We start from the raw sequence: 21158 nt of genomic DNA, 5'->3' as shown, positions 1-21158 counted from the left end.
AATTAATTAATTTTATTCAAAGGGAAATTTTACGGAGATCTGCTCTATTTCTCCCATAATCCCATCACCTTAACAGATGTAATCCTCACCTAGTAAAGACAGATGGATGGGACTGAGGAACCAAATGCTGCCTACATTTTAATCATCAGCATCAATATTACAAATACCCCGAGGATGAATATAACACATGATCTAAACAAACAGCATTGATATGTGTGAGTACACTATATTTGTGGAATGATAAAGTACGCATAACAATAGCTTATTATGTGTGACTAAATTCATTAGTCGTAAATAGCAGCAATGCGGTTATCAATGAATATCCCGATGAATAGTCCCATGTAGTTTGGCATTACTAAAGTGATTAGTCACTCCCTTCTCCCCCTGTACTGCTGCCTGGCTGGCTGGGCCAATGGAACCTGTTTGACCTCCATACACACATGGTGTCCCCTAGATAACACCCAGCTGTGGTGGGTCAGCCTGCACTGTCACTCTCTCTGCGCGCATCCACGTGTATGTGTGAGTGTGAGAGTGAAAGAGTGTGTGAGAGCGAGAGAGAGAGAAAGAAAGAAAGAAAGAAAGAAAGAGAAGTGAATGTGAGGTAGTAGGTAAGGGGTGTCTCTGTGATGAAAGGCATAAGAGGATATATCCATCACCCCTCTCAGGCCCCAAAGCCCCTCAGGACTCTATGATAGATGGGAGCGTTAGCACAAAAGAGTACACACACACACACACACACACACACACACACACACACACACACACACACACACACACACACACACACACACACACACACACACACACACACACACACACACACACACACACACACACACACAGGGGACAGGTAGCGAAGGCAAAGGATATCATTCTTTCGTTCTGGCCACCAAAAAAAGAGGGGAGGTCTCTTAAGAGATGTGAAAGGCAGTTTAAAGGAGGAAGGTGATCTGTGGACCATGCTGGTAGATGAATGGCCAATAGAAAGGCGTGAGAGAGCCAGCTACCTGGTGACTTACTGGAACCTCATAGAGTTTCAGGAGGTTACTCACACAACCGTAGGTTAATAACTGTGTAATAACTATGCAGTAGTCTACAGTGGACAGTCTGTGCCCTGTGGGACATAATACCTGACTTAACCCCATGGTCAGAAACCCTACTCAGTGTGTAGTGATGATGAACACACCTGCGTATGTGTTACACCAGGACTTGGCATCCCCTTCCTTGTCGTCTCTTCAAATCCTAACTAGGGAAATGGATCCAACCCTAGACCCTCCATCCCCTTCTAAGCCCACTCCAAACCCTTGTGTTTTTGGGACTGATCAGTTCTGGGTTAACTCACCCCAGCTAAAGACACGGGTGCTCATTTAATTCTTTAGGTTTCAATTCCTTGCCTCTATTCTTGGAAGGAATGACAGCCATCACACACTCTCCCTCACAATTATCATCCACCCCTCCCTCCATTCCATCACTGTGCCGCCAATCAATTCTCCACGCCCATAAATTAAAAAAATAACTAGTTTGATGGATGATAAAGAACATCTGCTAAACAATAGTTATTTCAGAGCACTTAAATGAATTGTAATTGTGATTATTACTGAGAGATTGGGCTCTCCTGGAGCTAGTACTGCTTCCTGATTTCCCTTTGTTTCATTAGCAGCCTTCCTACAGGCCAGCAGGCTGTGTCCAGGTGACAGGATAGAATATCTCTTTGACCAGAGGCTTACAAGTAGCCAGTCCTTCACTGCATTGCATACCTTTCTGCTTTGTGTTTCAAGGGTAGAGGGGACAGTGTTCGACACATTGAAGTGCACGCAGGCACGCACACACACACACACACAGACACAGATACACACGCACCCACACACAGAAAGTCATTGTGTGTAATGCAGCAGGCTGTGTAGTGGAGTGAATAGGTGGCATATGGCCCATCGTTACGCTGTTTGTCTTCACTCTTTTCCCTCCTCTCCTCTCTCCTCTCCTGTTCTGTTCATTTCTCCCCTCAGTCTGACAGATACACCCCCAGCAAATGTGCACAACTGCAGCTTTCAAGGACAACTCATATTGCCTGTGTGCATTACAGTGATCTGTGTGGGTCCATGTACAATGTGTGTGTGTGCGCGTCTTCATTTTCTATATTGACATTAAATTCTGAGGTTGGGGACAGAAAAGCAGCCTGGTTGGTGTGGTCATGCAGCTCAGACAGATGCTAGCTGACTGTGTGAGAGGGTCGCGGGAGACTTCAGGCAAGTAGCCACCTACACTCCCTGCCATGTTATAAGACATGATGTACTAGAACCAGTAACGAGCCAGTAAAAGACTGGCCACTGGTGGGCCTCCCAGTACTGTATGGTAGGGGAGTAACACTCCTCATTTGTCCTAAACCACCAGAGAATATTCCAAAACGGCAGAGTCAGGATATGTTGGATTGTACCTTAGGGATTCTGAGGCATCCGCATTTTGGCATGACCAAGAGTTCACTGGAGAGCAACAATGTGCAGTGCTCCAATCCGTGAATTGAATTTGACTCTGAAAACAAAAACAATTATGTTTCTCTCCTCAGTGTTACTTAGAATAAAATTAACTTGAATTGGACTGTAACAAGGATGCGCAGTATCCAATGGTGTGTGAGGTCCCGCCCTACCTTTGGATGCCTCGGTTCCATACGGGTTTCCCAGGCTGTCCGTCAGGTCAGGTAGCCAGGCGTCTCTGACTGCGGACTTGAAGACGTCACGATTATCGAGGCTCTGGATTGGCCGGAAGTTACTCCTCAGGTACTCCACAGACTTCACATGGTCCTGCTGCTCTGTGGTGAAGATGGAGTAGAACGCCTCCAGCTAAAAGAGAGAGCGAGAGAGAGAGAGAGAGAGAGAGAGAGAGAGAGAGAGAGAGAGAGAGAGAGAGAGAGAGAGAGAGAGAGAGAGAGGTAGAGAGAGTGAGAGGGAGGACGAAGGAAAACACACACATTAGGGAGGAGAGAAATGACCATACTACATTTTGAGGATATTAAAACCTCTGACATCATTTGAACTGTTAATTTAATTATGGCATCTTTCTAGCAGCTCCTTTTATCCTTTGCCCATACATGTATAATGATGTGATCTTGTTCCTAGCTGTAAGGCTGTGGGGCTGTGGGGCTGAGAGGCATGCAGGGCCAAGCTAGCCCAGCCTAATCAGGGGAATAGTCTTTGTGAGGCTAACATAAAAACATGACCAGCTGTCCCCCTCCTCTCTTCAACCCAGAATAACCACTCTTTCTGACCAGGTGCTAGAACCCAGGGAATAATCAGAATAATCTGTTGAACGGTTTAATAGCTGTCGTTTCAGATGATGAAAGTAATGTCTGGGAGTATCTGTCCTTCAACATCATGATGGCATGCTAACGGCTAAAGAAACAATGTGAGCTGAGACTGCACATGTAAAAAAAAAACTGTTGATTTAGAGTGAAAACGGGTGGAGAAAGAGAGAGAAAAAAGAAAGATATATAGATAGATGGCTAGATGCACGGAGGAAAGGTCTCATTTCCTTAGTGAGTGTGTGAGAGGTTGTGGGTTAAACAAGCGGTCGATATGGTTACAGATTGAGGGTTGGAATCATAGAGATCCTATCAATTAAAGAATTTTAATTCCTAACTCTATGGTTGGAACACTTCCCTGTCTGCTCTGCTCTCTATCTGTTTACTAAGCAGACTGAGACTAGAGGCCTGGGGAATACTCAGCTCAATGACTGCCCTCACAGTGGCTGTGGAGGGTAAGAGTCTGTGTGTGTGTGGTGTGGTGTGGTGTGATGTGATGTGGTGTGTGTGTGTGTGTGTGTGTGTGTGTGTGTGTGTGCACCACAAATCTCTTTCATCTGACACTATAGAAATGGTGTGTTCCAGCGGAATGGAACATATCGTACCTTCTATTCTTTGGCAGGACACCTGTAATCTAAAGTCGGCCATGTCCTTTAATCTACAGGCTGCATTAGCCATCATGGCTGATCTGTTGAATATGGTAGCCTCCAGCCCTGGCATAGACCAGCTCACGCCAGGTCGTGTCAAAGCAATACGCTGCTCTCCACCAAATCTCTTTATCAGACTACAATCTGCTAATCCCTAATATGGCAACACCCCCTTAAAAAACAGGTTATTGGGATTTGAATCACTTCCTGATCTGCCAAACGGATTTCTTTGTGTGGAAAGCCCAGTGCGATTGGAGACTAATCCTTCCAGGGGTGACATCGCACACACTCACGCAAGAATGCCATCACACACACTTCTGTGAGTGGTGAGAAAGGCCTCTGTGATGGGGAGAGCAGGGGTTAAGTGGCCTGGCATGGCAACAGCCGTTACAGCCTGGTGTGGGATGTCCCCCCCACACACACACACACACACACACACACACACACACACACACACACACACACACACACACACACACAAGATCCAGATGCTACAAATGGAAGCATTTTAGGCGGCGCTGTCGCTGTGGAATAGCTGAGCATCGATCTGCTGTAAAAGCCACCCCTAAGCTACGTCTGTCACTCCCAATGACCTACTTCCACCACTGATCAAGAACAAAAGACAAAGACTGAAGGAGGGATAGAGAGAGGGAGGTAGGGAGAGAGAGAGAGAGATAAAGACAGACAGACAGACAGGAGAGAGGGAGTGCACTGTCTCTTCTTTCCACGTTCTTTCATCTTGGCCAATTATGTTTTTTTTTTAAACCACAGGACAGAAAAAGTGGTATAGACTTCAAAGCCAAGTTAAAAATGTTAAAAAAGACTGACTAATGGTCAGGGGTAAACATCCGGAGGATAGAAGATAGGAACAATAATGTTAAGGGATCCCACTGAAGGGAAGGAAGGATGTGCTGCCTTGATGGATAGAGCATCTGCTGAAGTCACTTCCCCTTTAAGTCCCCGTCCTGCTCATTGCATGACTCAAACATCCCCCTGGTTTTGTGTCGATGAAATAAAATCAATCAAATAAAATGTTATTTGTCACATGCGCCGAATACAACAGGTGTAGTAGACCTTAGCGTGAAATGCTTACTTACAAGCCCTTAACCAACAATGCAGTTCAATAAATAGAGCTAAGAAAATATTTACAAAATAAACAAAAAAAAAAAAAATAACATTCTAAAAGTAACACAAGAAATGGACATTACAATAACGAGGCTATATACAGGGGGTACCAGTACCGAGTCAATGTGCGGGGGTACAGGTCAGTCGAGGCAATTTGTAAAGTGACTATTGATGGGTTCTGACTTATAAACGGGAAAATATTAAATATTCTTATTCATGTCACTGAGGGAGAGAGGGGAATGGAGAACGTTTACATTCTGTCAGGATATGTTATTGTTAGCCATCAGAGATCCTATGGGAGGAGAAGAGACACAGTGTGGTACAAGTCAACAGGACAGCCGTGAGTTGGGGAGGAGTGGGGAGTTTGGGCCGAGGTCAGGTTAGATTAAGTGCGGAAGAACATATATCACTAATCTGGATAGCAAACAGAGGTGTATTTGCTGTTCAGATGTGTAAGGAGGGGCTCAGCATAGGAGAAAGGGTTAAATACCAGTGCTTGTGTGAATATGTTTTTTGTCTTATGCAGCTGTATCACCCAGTGGGTGAATAAACTCGGTTTATCTGTGAGTCTTTTACTCTGTTTAGTTAGAACCTAACACTATGCATAGATAATAGACAGTGAGTAGCAGCAGTGTAGAAACAAAGGGGTGGGTGGGGGGGGGTGTCAATGTAAATAGTCTGGGTGGCCACTTGATTAATTGTTCAGCAGTCTTATGGCTTGGGGGTAGAAGCTGTTAACGAGCCTTTTGGTCCTAGACTTGCCACTCCGGTACCACTTGCCGTGTGGTAGAAGAGAGAACATGACTTGGGTGACTGGAGTCTTTGACAATTTTTGGGGCCCACCACCTAGTATATAGGTCCTGGATGTCAGGAAGCTTGGCTCCAGTGATGTACTTGGCCGTATGCACTACCCACTGTTGCACGGTCAGATGGCGAGCAGTTGCCATACCAGGCGGTGATGCAACCGGTCAGGATGTCCACGAAGGTGCAGCTGTAGACATTTTTGAGCATCTGAGGACACATGCCAAATCTTTTCAGTCTCCTGAGGGGGAAAAGGTTTTGTCGTACCCTCTTCACAACTGTCTTGGTGTGTTTGGACCATGATAGGTCGTTGGTAATGTAGACACCAAGGAACTTGAAACTCTCGACCTGCTCCACTTCAGCCCCGTCGATGTTAATGGGGGCCTGTTCGGCCCTCCTTTTCATATAGTCCACAATCAGCTCCTTTGTCTAGCTCACATTGAGGTAGAGGTTGTTGTCTTGGCAACACACTGCCAGGTCTCTGTCCTCCTCCCTATAGGCTGTCTCATCGTTGTCTGTCGTCAACAAACTTAATGATGGTTTTGGAGTCGTGCCTGGCCACACAGTCGTGGGTGAACACGGAGTACAGGAGGGGACTAAACACCCCTGAGGAGCCCCAGTGTTGAGGATCAGCGTGGCAGATGTGTTGTTGCCTACCCTTACCACCTGGGGGCAGTCCGTCAGGACGTCCAGGAACCAGTTGCAGAGGGAGGTGTTTAGTCCCAGGGTCCTTAGCTTAGTGATGAGCTTTGAGGGCACTATGGTGTTGAACACTGAGCTGTAGTCAATGAACAGCATTATCGCATAGGTGTTCCTTTTGTCCAGGTGGGAAAGGGCAGTGAGGAGTACGATTGAGATTGCATCATCTGTGGATCTGTTGGGGCAGTATGCGAATTAGAGTGGGTCTAGGGTTTCCGGCATGACGGTGTTGATGTGAGCCATGACCAGCCTTTCAAAGCACTTCATGGCTACAGATGTGAGTGCTACGGGGCGGTAATCATTTAGACAGGTTACCTTCGCTTTCTTGGGCACAGGGTAGCTAGCTAGCTCCCTGCCTCTCAGGAAAGTCCAAAAAATACTTCTTATACCAGGAAGGTCTGTAGAGTCGCAGTGAAATAACACTATTGTATATTTCATATACATCCCAGAGTATTATTCATTGTTGACTGGATCTCAGGCCAAATCAAATCATCCAAAAGGTCAGGCTCAGAGTTCCTCCATGCTGCTTTTCATCTTCTCTACTCTGCCTCTCCGCTCTCTTATAATTCAGAGGATGACAACAGACAAATCCTGTCTATTACCCTGCTATGGGACACCTGCTGTCTTCTGAGGAAGCAACATTCACCGTGAGCTCCCATAAACACCCTATTGTAAAGGGGCAATCTGCAGTTGTCCACCTATCTTTGGACTTTAATTAATGATATGTGCCCATTGATTCTTGAAGAATATAACTTATAAATGCCTCATGAGCTTAGTTCAACAGTCGTACCTCATCAGAACCCAAAATATAAAGCTTGTTTTACTCCAATGTTTGTTTACATTTACTTTGTTTACTAACACTCTATAGCCTCAAAACATTGTTAGAACTATAATGTTTCATATCATGTATGTCCTTGCATCCAAAGCTCTGTCCATGAATTTGAGAGTGGTTAGATTCTCTAGCTCCATCCCTCAACTTTTTACCAAAACAGTGGTGGGGATAACAGTTTGTTATTGTTTCAACTGCAGATGGCCATTTAGAGTTTTATGTGTATGTGATAGTCTTATTGCTAGTCGTACTGTGCATGCAGCTGCTATGACTGCTCACCTTTCTGCTAGCATTTGGGGGTACAAAGACCTATGTACCAGTGTGCCATTTTGCATTCAGCACTAGGACTATGCTCTTGCCTATGGGTGGTTAATCTTCAGCTGAGCTCTATGTAGCAGCCAGTATGTTATCTAGCCAGACAGTATGTAAGGGGAATATGAAGCAGGCTAACGGTAAGCTAGTGGTATTCAAGTGGTATAAAGCTGTATCTAGGAGTGACCTATCTTTCTGTGGGCCCAGAGCCAGGCAGCTCCTCTCTTCCACAGCTCCAGAGCTGTCTGGGCCTTGACTAAGCTCTGGCAGATAAACATGTTTAATGCAGACCCACAGAGCACGGTGACAGGGGGCAACGCTCGGCCACCCCTCAACACCACAGCTCTATCTCTCTCCGTCCCTCTCCACCTCTCCCTCTCCCTCTCTGTCCCCTTATATAAAGCCAATACTTCTTCCACGTTTGGCGTCCTCCAGTCGCACTCTTAAGCAAACTCATTTGGCCTCATTAGAATATAAGTCTGCCAAATGTTCCCTGGACTGTTGGGGAGGAGAGATGGGGAGAGGAGTGGAGAGAAGGGTCATGTGAGGACAGACACTGCACCATCACATTACTGACAATGTCTGTACCAACCCAATCACAAATACAGACATCACACATTAGGTATGTGAGCAAATTACAGTTCCTGGAAGGAGGAGACCATTAGTCAAGAAAGACATCAGTGTTTGTGTGTGTGTGTGTGTGTGTGTGTGTGTGTGTGTGTGTGTGTGTGTGTGTGTGTGTGTGTGTGTGTGTGTGTGTGTGTGTGTGTGCGTGTGCGTGCGTGCGTGCGTGCGCGTGTGTGTGTGCGTGGCGCATTTGAGAGAGACAGTGACTCACCTGTTTGTAGGAGAGGAACACAGGTCTGTTGAAGACGATCCACTCTACCACCTTGCTGCAGGGTGGGGTGGTGAGAGAGCCTGTGTAGCGATAGTAACTCCCCAATGATGACGGCAACAGATCTCTCAGAACAAAGGGCTCCAGGAAGGTTTCTTTCTCTGGGGGAGAACAAGCACAGGGACACAAGGAATCAGTATCAACCATTCAGTCACAGCCAAATACACTCTACACATGTAGCACACTGAGTGTCCATACTGCAATGCTGGAGAATGAGAAAATGTATTTACTGATGTAAACAGTGTCATGGGGAAGATGTGTTCGCTTTGTCACTGAATCATTGAGTACAGTACGGCCCTCTAGTGCTGATGCAAGTAGTCAACCATTTTGCCAACTAATCAATACCATTGATCTCCTCTAAGAATTATTCAACCAGCCCTGAGTCAGAGCTCACGTGTGTAACCACTGGATCTGTCCCCAGTGTCCCAGGCTCCATCAGAACTCAAAGTGTATTTTGGAATGGACCACTCAAGCTTTACACAAATATCTGGTGAATCCAACAGATGGTAAAACCAACCCAATTCCCTCCAAAATCCTGTTGTGATGGCAACGTTTATCAGTCAAAGACAACAATGGCAGCCCAACACACACCCAGGGTAAAGATAAATGTAGCTGGGGCAAACCTCTTGTGCCATAAGAATGAGGCGTTCCCTCCCAAATAGAGATAACAGTATAAATAACCTAAAAGATGGGGTGAAGAAACAAAACAGAATGGCTATATGAATCCTCCTGCCCCACATTTTTAATACATAACTAAACTTGGAATCCTATTGAGCAGGGATGAAAAAGAGACTTAGCGTGCTAGCAATGCATCGCGGAGCCGCATCAGATTGGAAGTGAATGGGAGAGCTGGGGGATTAAAGCCAATGCTGCAGAATAGAGGACAGAGGCAGGCACAGTGGCAGGGAAGAGGCTATACTGTTACCACCACAGCTGTACCACTAGCTAGGCTCACATACACTACTGTAGTCTACTGTACTGTAAGATATTTCAGCCATTAGAAATTAATTGCCAATCAGGGCTGGAGAGTGCCGAGTCAGTGGAGACTTCAAAGCCACCGTGAGATGCTGAATTAATGGACTTGTAATTTGTGTCATTGAGGAGCGGGGTGTTCATTTCAGTACTGTCACAGGAGACCACTGAGAGGGAACGGTTCACTGGGTAAACAATGATGCTGACACTGGGCTAACACTGGGCCATGTACATATACATACATTGCATGCAAAAGAATACAATGACATACATGTACAGGGTTAGGGCAGTACAGTATGTCACCGAATCAGCACCCTCTCTATACCTCCTTCCTATGCTGTATCCAGCCTTGAGTCACTGCTGTATCATACAGCTAGGTCGTATAAATTAGTAGATCAACTTGAATCACTCCTAAGTCTCCATATATGCCCCAGTACCTTTTCACAGTTCAAATCACCATGTCTTTAGACAGAAAAAAGACTGTGGCTCACTGCATTTTAACAATGTAGCCTTTGCATGCGTAAATGGGCAACCACTGTACTGAATGTACCTTACACAGTCTCCTGCACTCATCTAGTGCTTTTTCAAATAGGAAATGAAGGAAGAAAGGATTTTCCTGGTTCTATTAAAGATGAAAGCCAGACGACGAGGTCATTTCATCTACATATATGTGTTGACTGACCCCAGCTTAAATCCACTCGCAACATCTGCCTCTTGCGCAAGAGAGCTACACACACACACATGCACAGACACACGCAAACATGCACACACACGCACGCACACACGCATGCACAGATACTCAGAACTGTGGCTCTCAGCACTTGGCATCTTCTTATATGTGTCCCGATTCGTCTCTTTGCGCTTAGATTGTGTCCCTGCCCTTGCTGTATAATTAAATATTAAGACTAAGTAACATAGGAACCTAATGGATGATTACTTGAGCAGACAGCTTTCCTGTCGCACAGGCCCGTGTGCTTAAAATACCAGCAGAATGAACTCTGTCGCAGCGATGCTAATGTTGCAATTAAAATGCTTTCCTTTGAGCCACAGGGAACACACAGAGCCATCGAAAACAAAGGATTGTTTCACAATGTTCTCACAGCAAATACTCCTCTGACACTTCTTCTTTTCTTCAAACTATTGTCTAATTGTTTAGAACGTAGCGTGTTTTGCTATGTGTGTGCTGGAAGTTTGATTGTGAGTTTGTTAGTATGCATGTGTGTATGATAATGCTTAATTCAAATCCATACATCTTGAGATCCTCCTCCCTCCCTCCTTCCCTCCCTGTCCCCTCCTCGTGTGGAGCCAACAGAGCTGAAAATACATCTCTGCCATTCACAACAGCGGGAGACAGGCCCGTCAGCGGGGGAGGGAAGGGGGAGACTGGGGAGGCGGGGGACCCCACGGTCATATCTGTCTCTGATAAAGACCCCCCGTACCGCTGCATGGCCCTGGGCAAGCCACAGCCTGCCTCACCCTCCCTGCCTCTTCTCTCCCTCCCTCTCCTCTCCAGTCACATTCCCTCCTTCCTCCTTTCCTCTCCCAACACACTCCCTCCTTTCACCTTCTCTCCAGTAATTCTCCCTCACTCCTCTCCTAAACTGCCTCCTTTCCTCTCTCACATTTCCTTCCTCCTCCTTTCCTCTCCCACATTCCCTTCCTCCTCCACCGCCCTCAGTAACAACACATGGTTACACTAAAAGTAACGTGATGATGAGGATTGTATCATCATCAAAATCATCATGCAATATAGTTCCGATTTGTCTTTACAATATAGATATAGTTATGTCTGTAAGCTACAGCTGTTAATGTATCAGTATGTCAAAGTTACCCAGCCCTGCTACATCAGTGAGAGCTCAGTGAATCAAAGGCTAGAGCAGTCTTTATCTTAGCTTGTCGAGTGCCTTAAGCCTTCACCCTAATAACAATCTTAGTCCTGTCAGATTTAGCAGCTTTATCTGACATCAAACATTCACCCAACTATAATCACTACACCAGGGACACACCCATATCCCTCTGGTCTCATACACACAAGGCTTTAATTGTCTCTTGCAGATCTGCAAAAAAAGTGTAGTCAGAACCAAGGTTAATATTCCTAATTTGGAATTTTAAAGTTAATATTGGCATAACTATTTGGCAATTCAATTAAAAACTGGCATTGATGAAGCAAAGGTCAACCAGAAACATGGTAACCAAGGTACAACACAATAACCCACTCAAGAAGCCAGCATGTATAGAAGAATAAACTCTACAGCAGGGGTGTCAAACTTATTCCATGGAGGGCCAAGTGTCTGCTGGTTTTTGGTTAATCCTTCCAATTAATACCTACACAACTAGGTGAGGGGAGTTCTTTACTAAACAGTGACCTTCATTCCTCAATCAAGTGCAAGGGAGGTGCGAAAACCAGCAGGCACTTGGACCTCTATGGAATGCGTTTGACACGTGTGCTCTACAGGGTGATTTCTCATGAGAGCCCAGCAGCTTGCTATGCTTGTTTGAGGGCATTTGTTAAGACTAGGCCTGGGCAGCTCCAGTCCTCAGGGGCCTGATTGGTGTCACACTTTTTCCCCAGCCCCCGAAGACTGGAATTGCCCAGACCTGTGTTAAACAAAGGTTTCATGTAAAATGCAACAAGCCGTGAACTACAAAGACCGCCAGCCAGTGTGGTGGTGCGTGTCCGCCAGACAAGACCAGACCCAGCCAGATGAGAGTGGAAATTTAACCAGCTCTCTCTCTTTCAAGTCCCTAGAACACTGAAGGACAACTCCAGTCCTCGGTGGCCAGAGTGGTGTCACTGTTTCGGTTTCCACTAGATAGCACTGCCACAAAGTCAAAATGCTCAATATCATAAAAATGTATGAAAACAAAAATGTAATTTAAGGTTAGGCATAAGGTTAACAGTGTGAATAAGGTTAGGGTTAAGGTTAGGTTTAAAATCACATTTTAAGAAGATACATTTTTGAAATAGGCAGAGTTTATGACTTTGTGGCTCTGGTAACGGTCCACTTTTTCCCCATCCCAAGCAAACATAGCTGATTAAGCTAATTGCATTTTAAAGAAGATCATGATTAGTAGATTATTGGAGTCAGGTGTGTTAGCTGGGGCTAGGGAAAAAGTGTGACACCAACCAGGCCCCCGACGTACCCGGTTCCACGAGGGGCTAAAGGGGGCTTAGCCCCCTCAGTTGAAACTTCTGCCCCCTCAGTTTTAGTTTTATGTCGTACTTATATCACGCTATACCACAATAAACATAAAGTTCAAATGCAGAAACTCTGAGATCACTGATTGCTTTTGAAGTGACAGGTTGGTGTTTTGCAGGTACTATTTAATGAAGCTGCCAGTTAAGGACCTGTGAGCCGTCTGTTTCTCAAACTAGACACTCTAATGTACTTGTCCTCTTGCTAAGTTGTACACCGGGGCCTCCCACTCCTCTTTCTATTCTGGTTAGAGCCAGTTTGTGCTGTTCTGTGAAGGGAATAGTACGCAGCATTGTACGAGATCTTCAGTTTCTTGGCAATTTCTTGCATGGAATAGCTGTTATTTCTCAGAACAAGAATAGACTGACGAGTTTCAGAAGAAAGTTCTTTGTTTCTGGACATTTTGAGCCTGTAATCGAACGCACAAATGCTGATGCTCCAGATACTCAACTAGTCTAAAGGCGGCCAGTTGTATTGCTTTAATCAGAACAACAGTTTTCAGCTGTGCTAACATAATTGCAAAAGGGTTTTCTAATGATCAATTAGCCTTTTAAAATTATAAACTTGGATTAGTTAACACAACGTGCCATTGGAACACAGGAGTGATGGTTGCTGATAATTGGCCTCTGTACACCTATGTAGATATTCCATAAAAAATCTGCTGTTTCCAGCTACAATAGTCATTTACAACACTAACAATGTCTACACTGTATTTCTGATCAATTAGATGTTTTTTTAAATGGACAAAAAAAATGTGCTTTCACTCTCCAGATCCCATCACGTGAATTCTGATCACCTGTTCACACACCTGTATGTCATTATCACACACTATTTAGTTCAGTTCTTTGCACCCTATCATTGTGAGGTATTGTTTGTTTTGTGACACACTTCTATTCGGAGATCTGTTTTCCCCATAATTTACTCCTCCCGTGTATGATAGTTGTTGCCTGCTTCACTAACGACACCTTTTGTCTATTCCCTGCCTGTTCTTTAGCCTATCGGATTTCCTGTTATCAACCTATTGCCTGATCTCCCGGACAACGTTACTAGCCTTTTCCCTGCCTGTACTGTTGCCTTCTTGCACCCCCTGTGAATGACCTTCTGCCTGCCCCTGGACCCAGCCACCTGCCTCCTCCTGTGGTCCTTTACAATAAACACCTGCTGCGCCCTGCGCTTGAAACCAGTTCTCTGTCTCCCATCGTGTTCATTACAATTTCTAAGTGACCCCAAACTTTTGAACGGCAGTGTATATATACATACAGTACCGATCAAAAGTTTGGACACACCTACTCATTCCAGGGTTTTTCTTTATTTTTACTATTTTCCCAGCCTGGGGGTGTGTTGGGTCATTTTCCTGTTGAAAAGCAAATGATTGTCCTACTAAGCGCAAACCAGATGGGATGGCATATCACTGCAGAATGCTGTGGTAGCAATGTTGGTTAAGTGTGCCTTGAATTCTAAATAAATCACTGAGTGTCACTAACAAAGCACCCCCACACCATCACACCTCCTCCTCCATGCTTCACGGTGGGAACCACACATGCAGAGATCATCCGTTCACCCCACTGCGTCTCACAAAGACACGGTGGATGGAACCAAAAATCTCAAATTTGGACTCATCAGACCAAAGGACAGATTTCCACTGGTCTAATGTCCATTAACCATGTTTCTTGGCCCAAGCAAGTCTCTTCTTCTTATTGGTGTCCTTTAGTTGCGGTTTCTGTGCAGCAATGCGACCATGAAGGCCTGATTCACGCAGTCTCCTCTGAACAGTTGATGTTGAGATGTGTCTGTTACTTGAACTCTGTGAAGCATTTATTTGCACTGCAATTTCTGAGGCTGGTAACTCTAATGAACTGCAGCAGAGGTAACTCTGGGTCTTTTTCCAATTAGGGCTATCCTCTGTATACCACCCCTATACATCCCTTGTCACAACACAACAGATTGGCTCAAATACATTAAGGAAAGAAATTCCACAAATTAACTTTTAACAAAGCACACCTGTTAATTGAAATGCATTCAAGGTGACTACCTCATGAAGCTGGTTGAGAGAATGCCAGGAGGGTGCAAAGCTGTCATCAAGGCAAAGGGTGGCAACTTTGAAGGATCTCAAATATAAAATATATTTTGATTTGTTTAACACTTATTTGGTTACTACATGATTCCATATGTGTTATTTCATTTTGATGTCTTCAATATTATTCTACAATGTAGAAAATAGTAACAACCCTGGAATGAGTAACTAGGTGTGTCCAAACTTTTGACTGGCACTGTGTATATATATGTAAATATCACTTTCATCTTTGAAACACCAACGCTGTGTAAATAAATCCAACACTCATTTGCACCTCTACCTGCCTGCCTCCTGCCTCCCTACGACTGCTAGAAAGCCCTTATTTTACAGCAAAGATAGGCTACAGATTTTGCACCAACCTGTCACTTCAAAACAATCAATGATCTCAGAGTCTCTACCTTTGAACTTTATTTTGATTATGGTATAGCATGATACAGTGGCAAGATAAAGTATGTGAACCCTATGGAATGACCTGGATTTCTGCATAAATTGTCATCAAATTTGATCTGATCTTCATCTAAGTCACAACAATAGACAACCATAGTGTGCTTAACCTGTTGGGGCTAGGGGGCAGTATTTGCACGGCCGGATAAAAAATGTACCCGATTTAAACTGGTTACTACTCTTGCCCAGAAATGAGAATATGCATATAATTAGTAGATTTGGATAGAAAACACTTTAAAGTTTCTAAAACTGTTTGAATGGTGTCTGTGAGTATAACAGAACTGATATGGCAGGCCAAAACCTGAGAAGATTCCATACAGGAAGTGCCCTGTCTGACAATTTGTTCTCCTTCTGTGGCATCTCTATCGAAAATACAGCATCTCTGCTGTAACGTGACATTTTCTAAGGCTTCCATTGGCTCTCAGAAGGCGCCAGAAAGTGGAATGACGTCTCTCCTCTCTCTGGGCGAAAAACAGCAGGAGATTTTGTGAGTGGTCAGGCTGGGAACAGTGACACTGGAGATGCGCATTCATGTGAATTCTCCATTGTTTTCTTTCAGCCTTTGAATGAATACAACATCGCCCGGTTGGAATATTATCGCTATTTTACGAGAAAAAATACCATAAAAATTGATTTTAAACATCAAAGGTTAGTGCTGCATTTAGCTGTGGTTTTGTTTTTTGTGACATATATGCTTGCTTTGAAAATGGCTGTGTGATTATTTTTGGCAGGGTACTCTCCTGACATAATCTAATGTTTTGCTTTCGCTGTAAAGCCTTTTTGAAATCGGACAATGTGGTTAGATTAACAAGAGTCTTGTCTTTAACATGGTGTAAAATAGTCATATGTTTGAGAAATGAAGTTATAGCATTTTTGAGGTATTTGTATTTTGCGCCACGCGATTCCACTGGCTGTTGACTAGGTGGGACGCAAACGCCCCACCTTGCCCAGGGAGGTTAAACTAATAACACTCAAATTATTGTATTTTTGTTGTCTATATTGAATACATCATTTAAACATTGACAGTGTAGGTTTGAAAAAGTATGTGAACCCCTAGGCTAATGACTTCTCCAATCAATGAGATGAGATTGGAGATGTTGATTAGAGCTGCCTTGCCCTATAAAAACACTCACTAAATTTGAGTTTGCTATTCACAAGAGGCATTGCCTGATATGAACCATGCCTCTAACTAAAGAGATCTCAGAAGACCAAAGATTAAGAATTGTTGACTTTCATAAAACTGGAAAGGGTTACAAAAGTATCTCTAAAAGCCTTGATGTTCATCAGTCCACGGTAAGACAAATTGTCTATAAATGGAGAAAGTTCAGCACTGTTGCTACTCTCCCTAGGAGTGGCCGTCCTGCAAAGATGACTGTAAGAGCACAGCGCAGAATGCTCAATGCAGTTAAGAAGAATCCTAGAGTGTCAGCTAAAGACGTACAGAAATCTCTGGAAAATGCTTACATCTCTGTTGACGAGTCTACGATACATAAAACACTAAACAAGAATGGTGTTCATGGGAGGACACCAAGAAAGAAGCCACTGCTGTCCAAAAAAAACCATTGCTGCACGTCTGAAGTTCGCAAAAGTGCACCTGGATGTTCTACAGCGCTACTGGCAAAATATTCTGTTGACAGGTGAAACTACAGTTGAGTTGTTTGGAAGGAACACACAACATCAAAACCTCATCCCAACTTTAAAGTATGGTGGAGGGAGCATCATGGTTTGGGGCTGCTTTGCTGCCTCAGAGCCTGGACAGCTTGCTATCATCAACGGAAAAATGTATTGCCAAGTTTATCAAGACATTTTGCAGGATAATGTTAGGCTATCTTCCCGCCAATTGACGCTCAACAGAAGTTAGGTAATGCAACAGGACAACGACCCAAAACACAGAAGTAAATCAACAACAGAATGGCTTCAACGGAAGAAAATACACCTTCTGAAGTGGCCCAGTCAGAGTCCTGACCTCAACCCGATTGAGATGCTGTGGCATGACCTCAAGTTAGCAGTTCCCACCAGACATCCCAAGAATATTGCTGAACTGAAACAGTTTTGTAAAGAGGAATGGTCCAAAATTCCTCCTGACCATTGTACAGGTCTGATTGCAACTACAGAAAATGTTTGGTTGAGGTTATTGCTGCCAATGCAAACCCCCCAAAAATGTTGCCCCCTTGCTGATTTCAACAGCCCCCTCAGTCACTTTATCCTGTTGCCAGATCTGGCCCTCGAGGACTGGAATTGCCCATCCCTGCCCTAGAACAACCAGAGAACATTAGGAGCCCACCACTCCAGTCCAATTTAACAGAGATTGGACTTGATTGAGCTGGACTTGTCTGCTTGTCAGGTGATTTCTACATTGAAACAGAAAGCCTGTGATGAGTGTATTGAGATGTTAGGCTAACGTGTAATAAGCCTGAGATGATTCCATGAATACTTCATGTAACTACATGCTATGGTTGTGCCAACTTTTATTAAAGACTGTGTTCATTATTGTTTGAAAGGGGTGCATCAGGGATAAAAAGATAATTCCGCTTTAGGGGAGTGTTTTTTAAAACAACCTAGTTTCTTTAGTCTGTAGAGAATCCTGGGGGCAACCTGGGGTATGTTCTCTATAATTAGGTACTTGCAACAACAAAAAACTACACAAACAGAAATGAAAAAGGGCTGAGATATTGCAATGTTACATGCAACTTTGGAAAAAATTATGTTGTGATCCTCAATGAACAAATGTTGTAGGCCAATGATTGGTGAATTCCCTCCTGGAATGATTGGGTGATGGATGTGACACTCACCATGATGAACCACGCCCCTCAGGCCATGGATAATGGGGTCCACTGCTGGGTTGTCCTTCAGTCCCACCTGAGAACAGGAGAGGAGAGAGGAGCAGGAGATACACGTTAGTCTGGAAAACATGTAAGACATTGTGTAACACCTCCTCTGATACTTCCACTCAGAGAGAAAATAGTAGTTACAGAAAGAGAGGGCAGAGAGAGAGAGAAATAGCGAGAGAGAGAGAGACAGAGAGGGGGGAGAGAAAGAGACCATTTTCTGTAGAGAGTGAGTCTTGGTGATGGAAAAACAGAGTCAATCAGAGGTCTGAGCTGGAGGAGCAATACACAGGACGTCAACAGACTCTATACATATGTGGGTCCTGCAGCTACACACTAGGGCTAACCCCAAATAGTCGACTGGTCGATTGTTTGATTGATAGGCTGTTGGTTGACCAATAGTTTGTTAGGTCTAGCAGTAGAAAATATATACAGTACATATACAGTACCGGTCAAAAGTTTGGACACGTACTCATTCCAGGGTTTTTCTTTATTTGTACTATTTTCAAAATTGTATAATAATCGTGAAGACATCAAAACTATGAAATAACACATACGGAATCATGTAGTAACCAAAAAAGTGTTAAACGAATCAAACAGCTTCATGAGGTAATCACCTGGAATCCATTTCAATTAACAGGTGTGCATTCTTAAAAGTAAATTTGTGGAATTTCTTTTCTTCTTAACGCATTTGAGCCAATCAGTTGTGTTGTGACAAGGTAGCAGTGGTATACAGAAGATAACCTTATTTGATAAAATACCAAGTCCATATTATGGCAAGAACAGCTCAAATAAGCAAAGAGAAATGACAGTCAATCATTACTTTATGACATGAAGGTCAGTCAATCCGGAACATTTCAAGAATTTCTTAAGTTTCGTCAAGTGCAGTCCCCAAAACCATCAAGTGCTATCTTGAAACTGGCTCTCATGAGGTCCGCCACAGGAAAGGAAGACCCAGAGTTACCTCTGCTGTAGAGGATAAGTTCATTAAAAAGTTACCAGCCTCAGAAATTGCAGCGCAAATAAATGCTTCACAGAGTTCAAATAACAGACACATCTCAACATCAACTGTTCAGAGGAGACTGTGTGAATCAGGCCTTCATGGTCGAATTGCTGCAAAGAAACCACTGCTAAAGGACACCAATAAGAAGAAGAGACTTGCTTGGGCCTAAAAATATGAGCAATGGACATTAGACTGGTGGAAATCTGTCCTTTGTTCATGAGCCCAAATTTTTTATTTTTGGTTCCAACCGCTGTGTCTTTGTGAGACGCAGAGTAGGTGAATGGATGATCTCCGCATGTGTGGTTCCCACAGTGAAGCACGGAGGAAGAGTTGTGATGGTGTGTGGGTGCTTTTCTGGTGACACTGTCTGTGATTTATTTAGAATTCAAGGCACACTTAACCAGCATGGCTACCACAGCATTCTGCAGTGATACGCCATTAGCAGGACTATCATTTATTTTTCAACAGGACAATGACCCAACACACCTCTGGGCTGTGTAAGGACTATTTGACCAAGAAGGAGAGTGATGGAGTGCTGCATTAGATGACCTGGCCCCCACAATCACCCAACCTCAACTCAGTTGAGATGGTTTGGGATGAGTTGTACCACAGAGTGAACGAAAAGGAGCCAACAAGTGCTCAGCATATGTGGGAACTCCTTCAAGAGTGTTGGAAAAGCATTCCAGGTGAAGCTGGTTGAGAGAATGCCAAGAGTGTGCAAAGCTGTCATCAAGGCAAAGGGTGGCTATTTGAAGAATCCCAAATATAAAATAGATTTTGATTTGTTTAACCTGTTAGGGCTAGGGGGCAGTATTGACACGGCCGGATAAAAAACGTACCCGATTTAATCTGGTTACTACTCCTGCCCAGTAACTAGAATATGCATATAATTATTGGCTTTGGATAGAAAACACCCTAAAGTTTCTAAAACTGTTTGAATGGTGTCTGTGAGTATAACAGAACTCATATGGCAGGCCAAAACCTGAGAAGATTCCATGCAGGAAGTGGCCTGTCTGACAAGTTGTGTTTTATCTTGGCTCTTTTTATTGAAGACTGAGGATCTTGCTATAACGTGACACTTCCTACGGCTCCCATAGGCTCTCAGAGCCCGGGAAAAAGCTGAACGATATCGAGGCAGCCTCTGACTGAAACACTTTATCGCGTTTGGCAAGTGGCCGATCAGAGTACTATGGGCTTAGGCGCGTGCCCGAGTCGACCCCATGCTTTATTTTCTTTTGTCTGTTTACCTAAACGCACATTCCTGGTCGGAATATTATCGCTTTTTTATGAGAAAAATGGCATAAAAATTAATTTTAAACAGCGGTTGACATGCTTCGAAGTACGGTAATGGAATATTTAGACATTTTTTGTCACGAATTGCGCCATGCTCGTCACCCTTATTTACCCTTTCGGATAGTGTCTTGAACGCACGAACAAGACGCAGCTATATGGATATAACGATGGATTATTTTGGACCAAACCAACATTTGTTATTGAAGTAGAAGTCCTGGGAGTGCATTCTGACGAAGACAGCAAAGGTAATAACATTTTTCTTATAGTAAATCTGACTTTGGTGAGTGCTAAACTTGCTGGGTGTCTAAATAGCTAGCCCTGTGATGCCGGGCTATCTACTGAGAATATTGCAAAATGTGCTTTCACCGAAAAGCTATTTTAAAATCGGACATATCGAGTGCATAGAGGAGTTCTGTATCTATAATTCTTAAAATAATTGTTATGCTTTTTGTGAACGTTTATCGTGAGTAATTTAGTAAATTCACCGGCAGTGTTCGGTGGGAATGCTAGTCACATGCTAGTCACATGCTAATGTAAAAAGCTGGTTTTTGATATAAATATGAACTTTATTGAACAAAACATGCATGTATTGTATAACATAATGTCCTAGGTTTGTCATCTGATGAAGATCATCAAAGGTTAGTGCTACATTTAGCTGTGGTTTGGGTTTATGTGACATTATATGCTAGCTTGAAAAATGGGTGTCTGATTATTTCTGGCTGGGTACTCTGCTGACATAATCTA

At 43.8% G+C, this 21158-nt stretch overlaps 1 protein-coding gene across 3 annotated transcripts in view; it reads right to left on the bottom strand.

The window, feature by feature from the left end:
• LOC106565854 (protein tyrosine phosphatase receptor type G) overlaps positions 1 to 21158 on the bottom strand; it is a 337880-nt gene that overhangs the window by 48656 nt on the left and 268066 nt on the right. For all 3 annotated transcript variants that reach the window (XM_014133453.3, XM_014133451.3, XM_014133452.3), the window contains exons 6-8: positions 18083 to 18149; positions 8547 to 8704; positions 2645 to 2837 (exon numbers count right to left, since the gene is read on the bottom strand). In XM_014133453.3, coding sequence (XP_013988928.1) covers positions 2645 to 2837; positions 8547 to 8704; positions 18083 to 18149 — 418 coding nt within the window. The remainder of the gene's footprint in view (positions 1 to 2644; positions 2838 to 8546; positions 8705 to 18082; positions 18150 to 21158) is intronic.

Source organism: Salmo salar, chromosome 12 (assembly GCF_965601325.2).
Source record: "Salmo salar chromosome 12, fSalSal1, whole genome shotgun sequence".
In the NCBI taxonomy this organism is placed as follows: Eukaryota; Metazoa; Chordata; class Actinopteri; order Salmoniformes; family Salmonidae; genus Salmo; species Salmo salar.
This window is presented reverse-complemented; position numbering and strand designations above follow the sequence as displayed.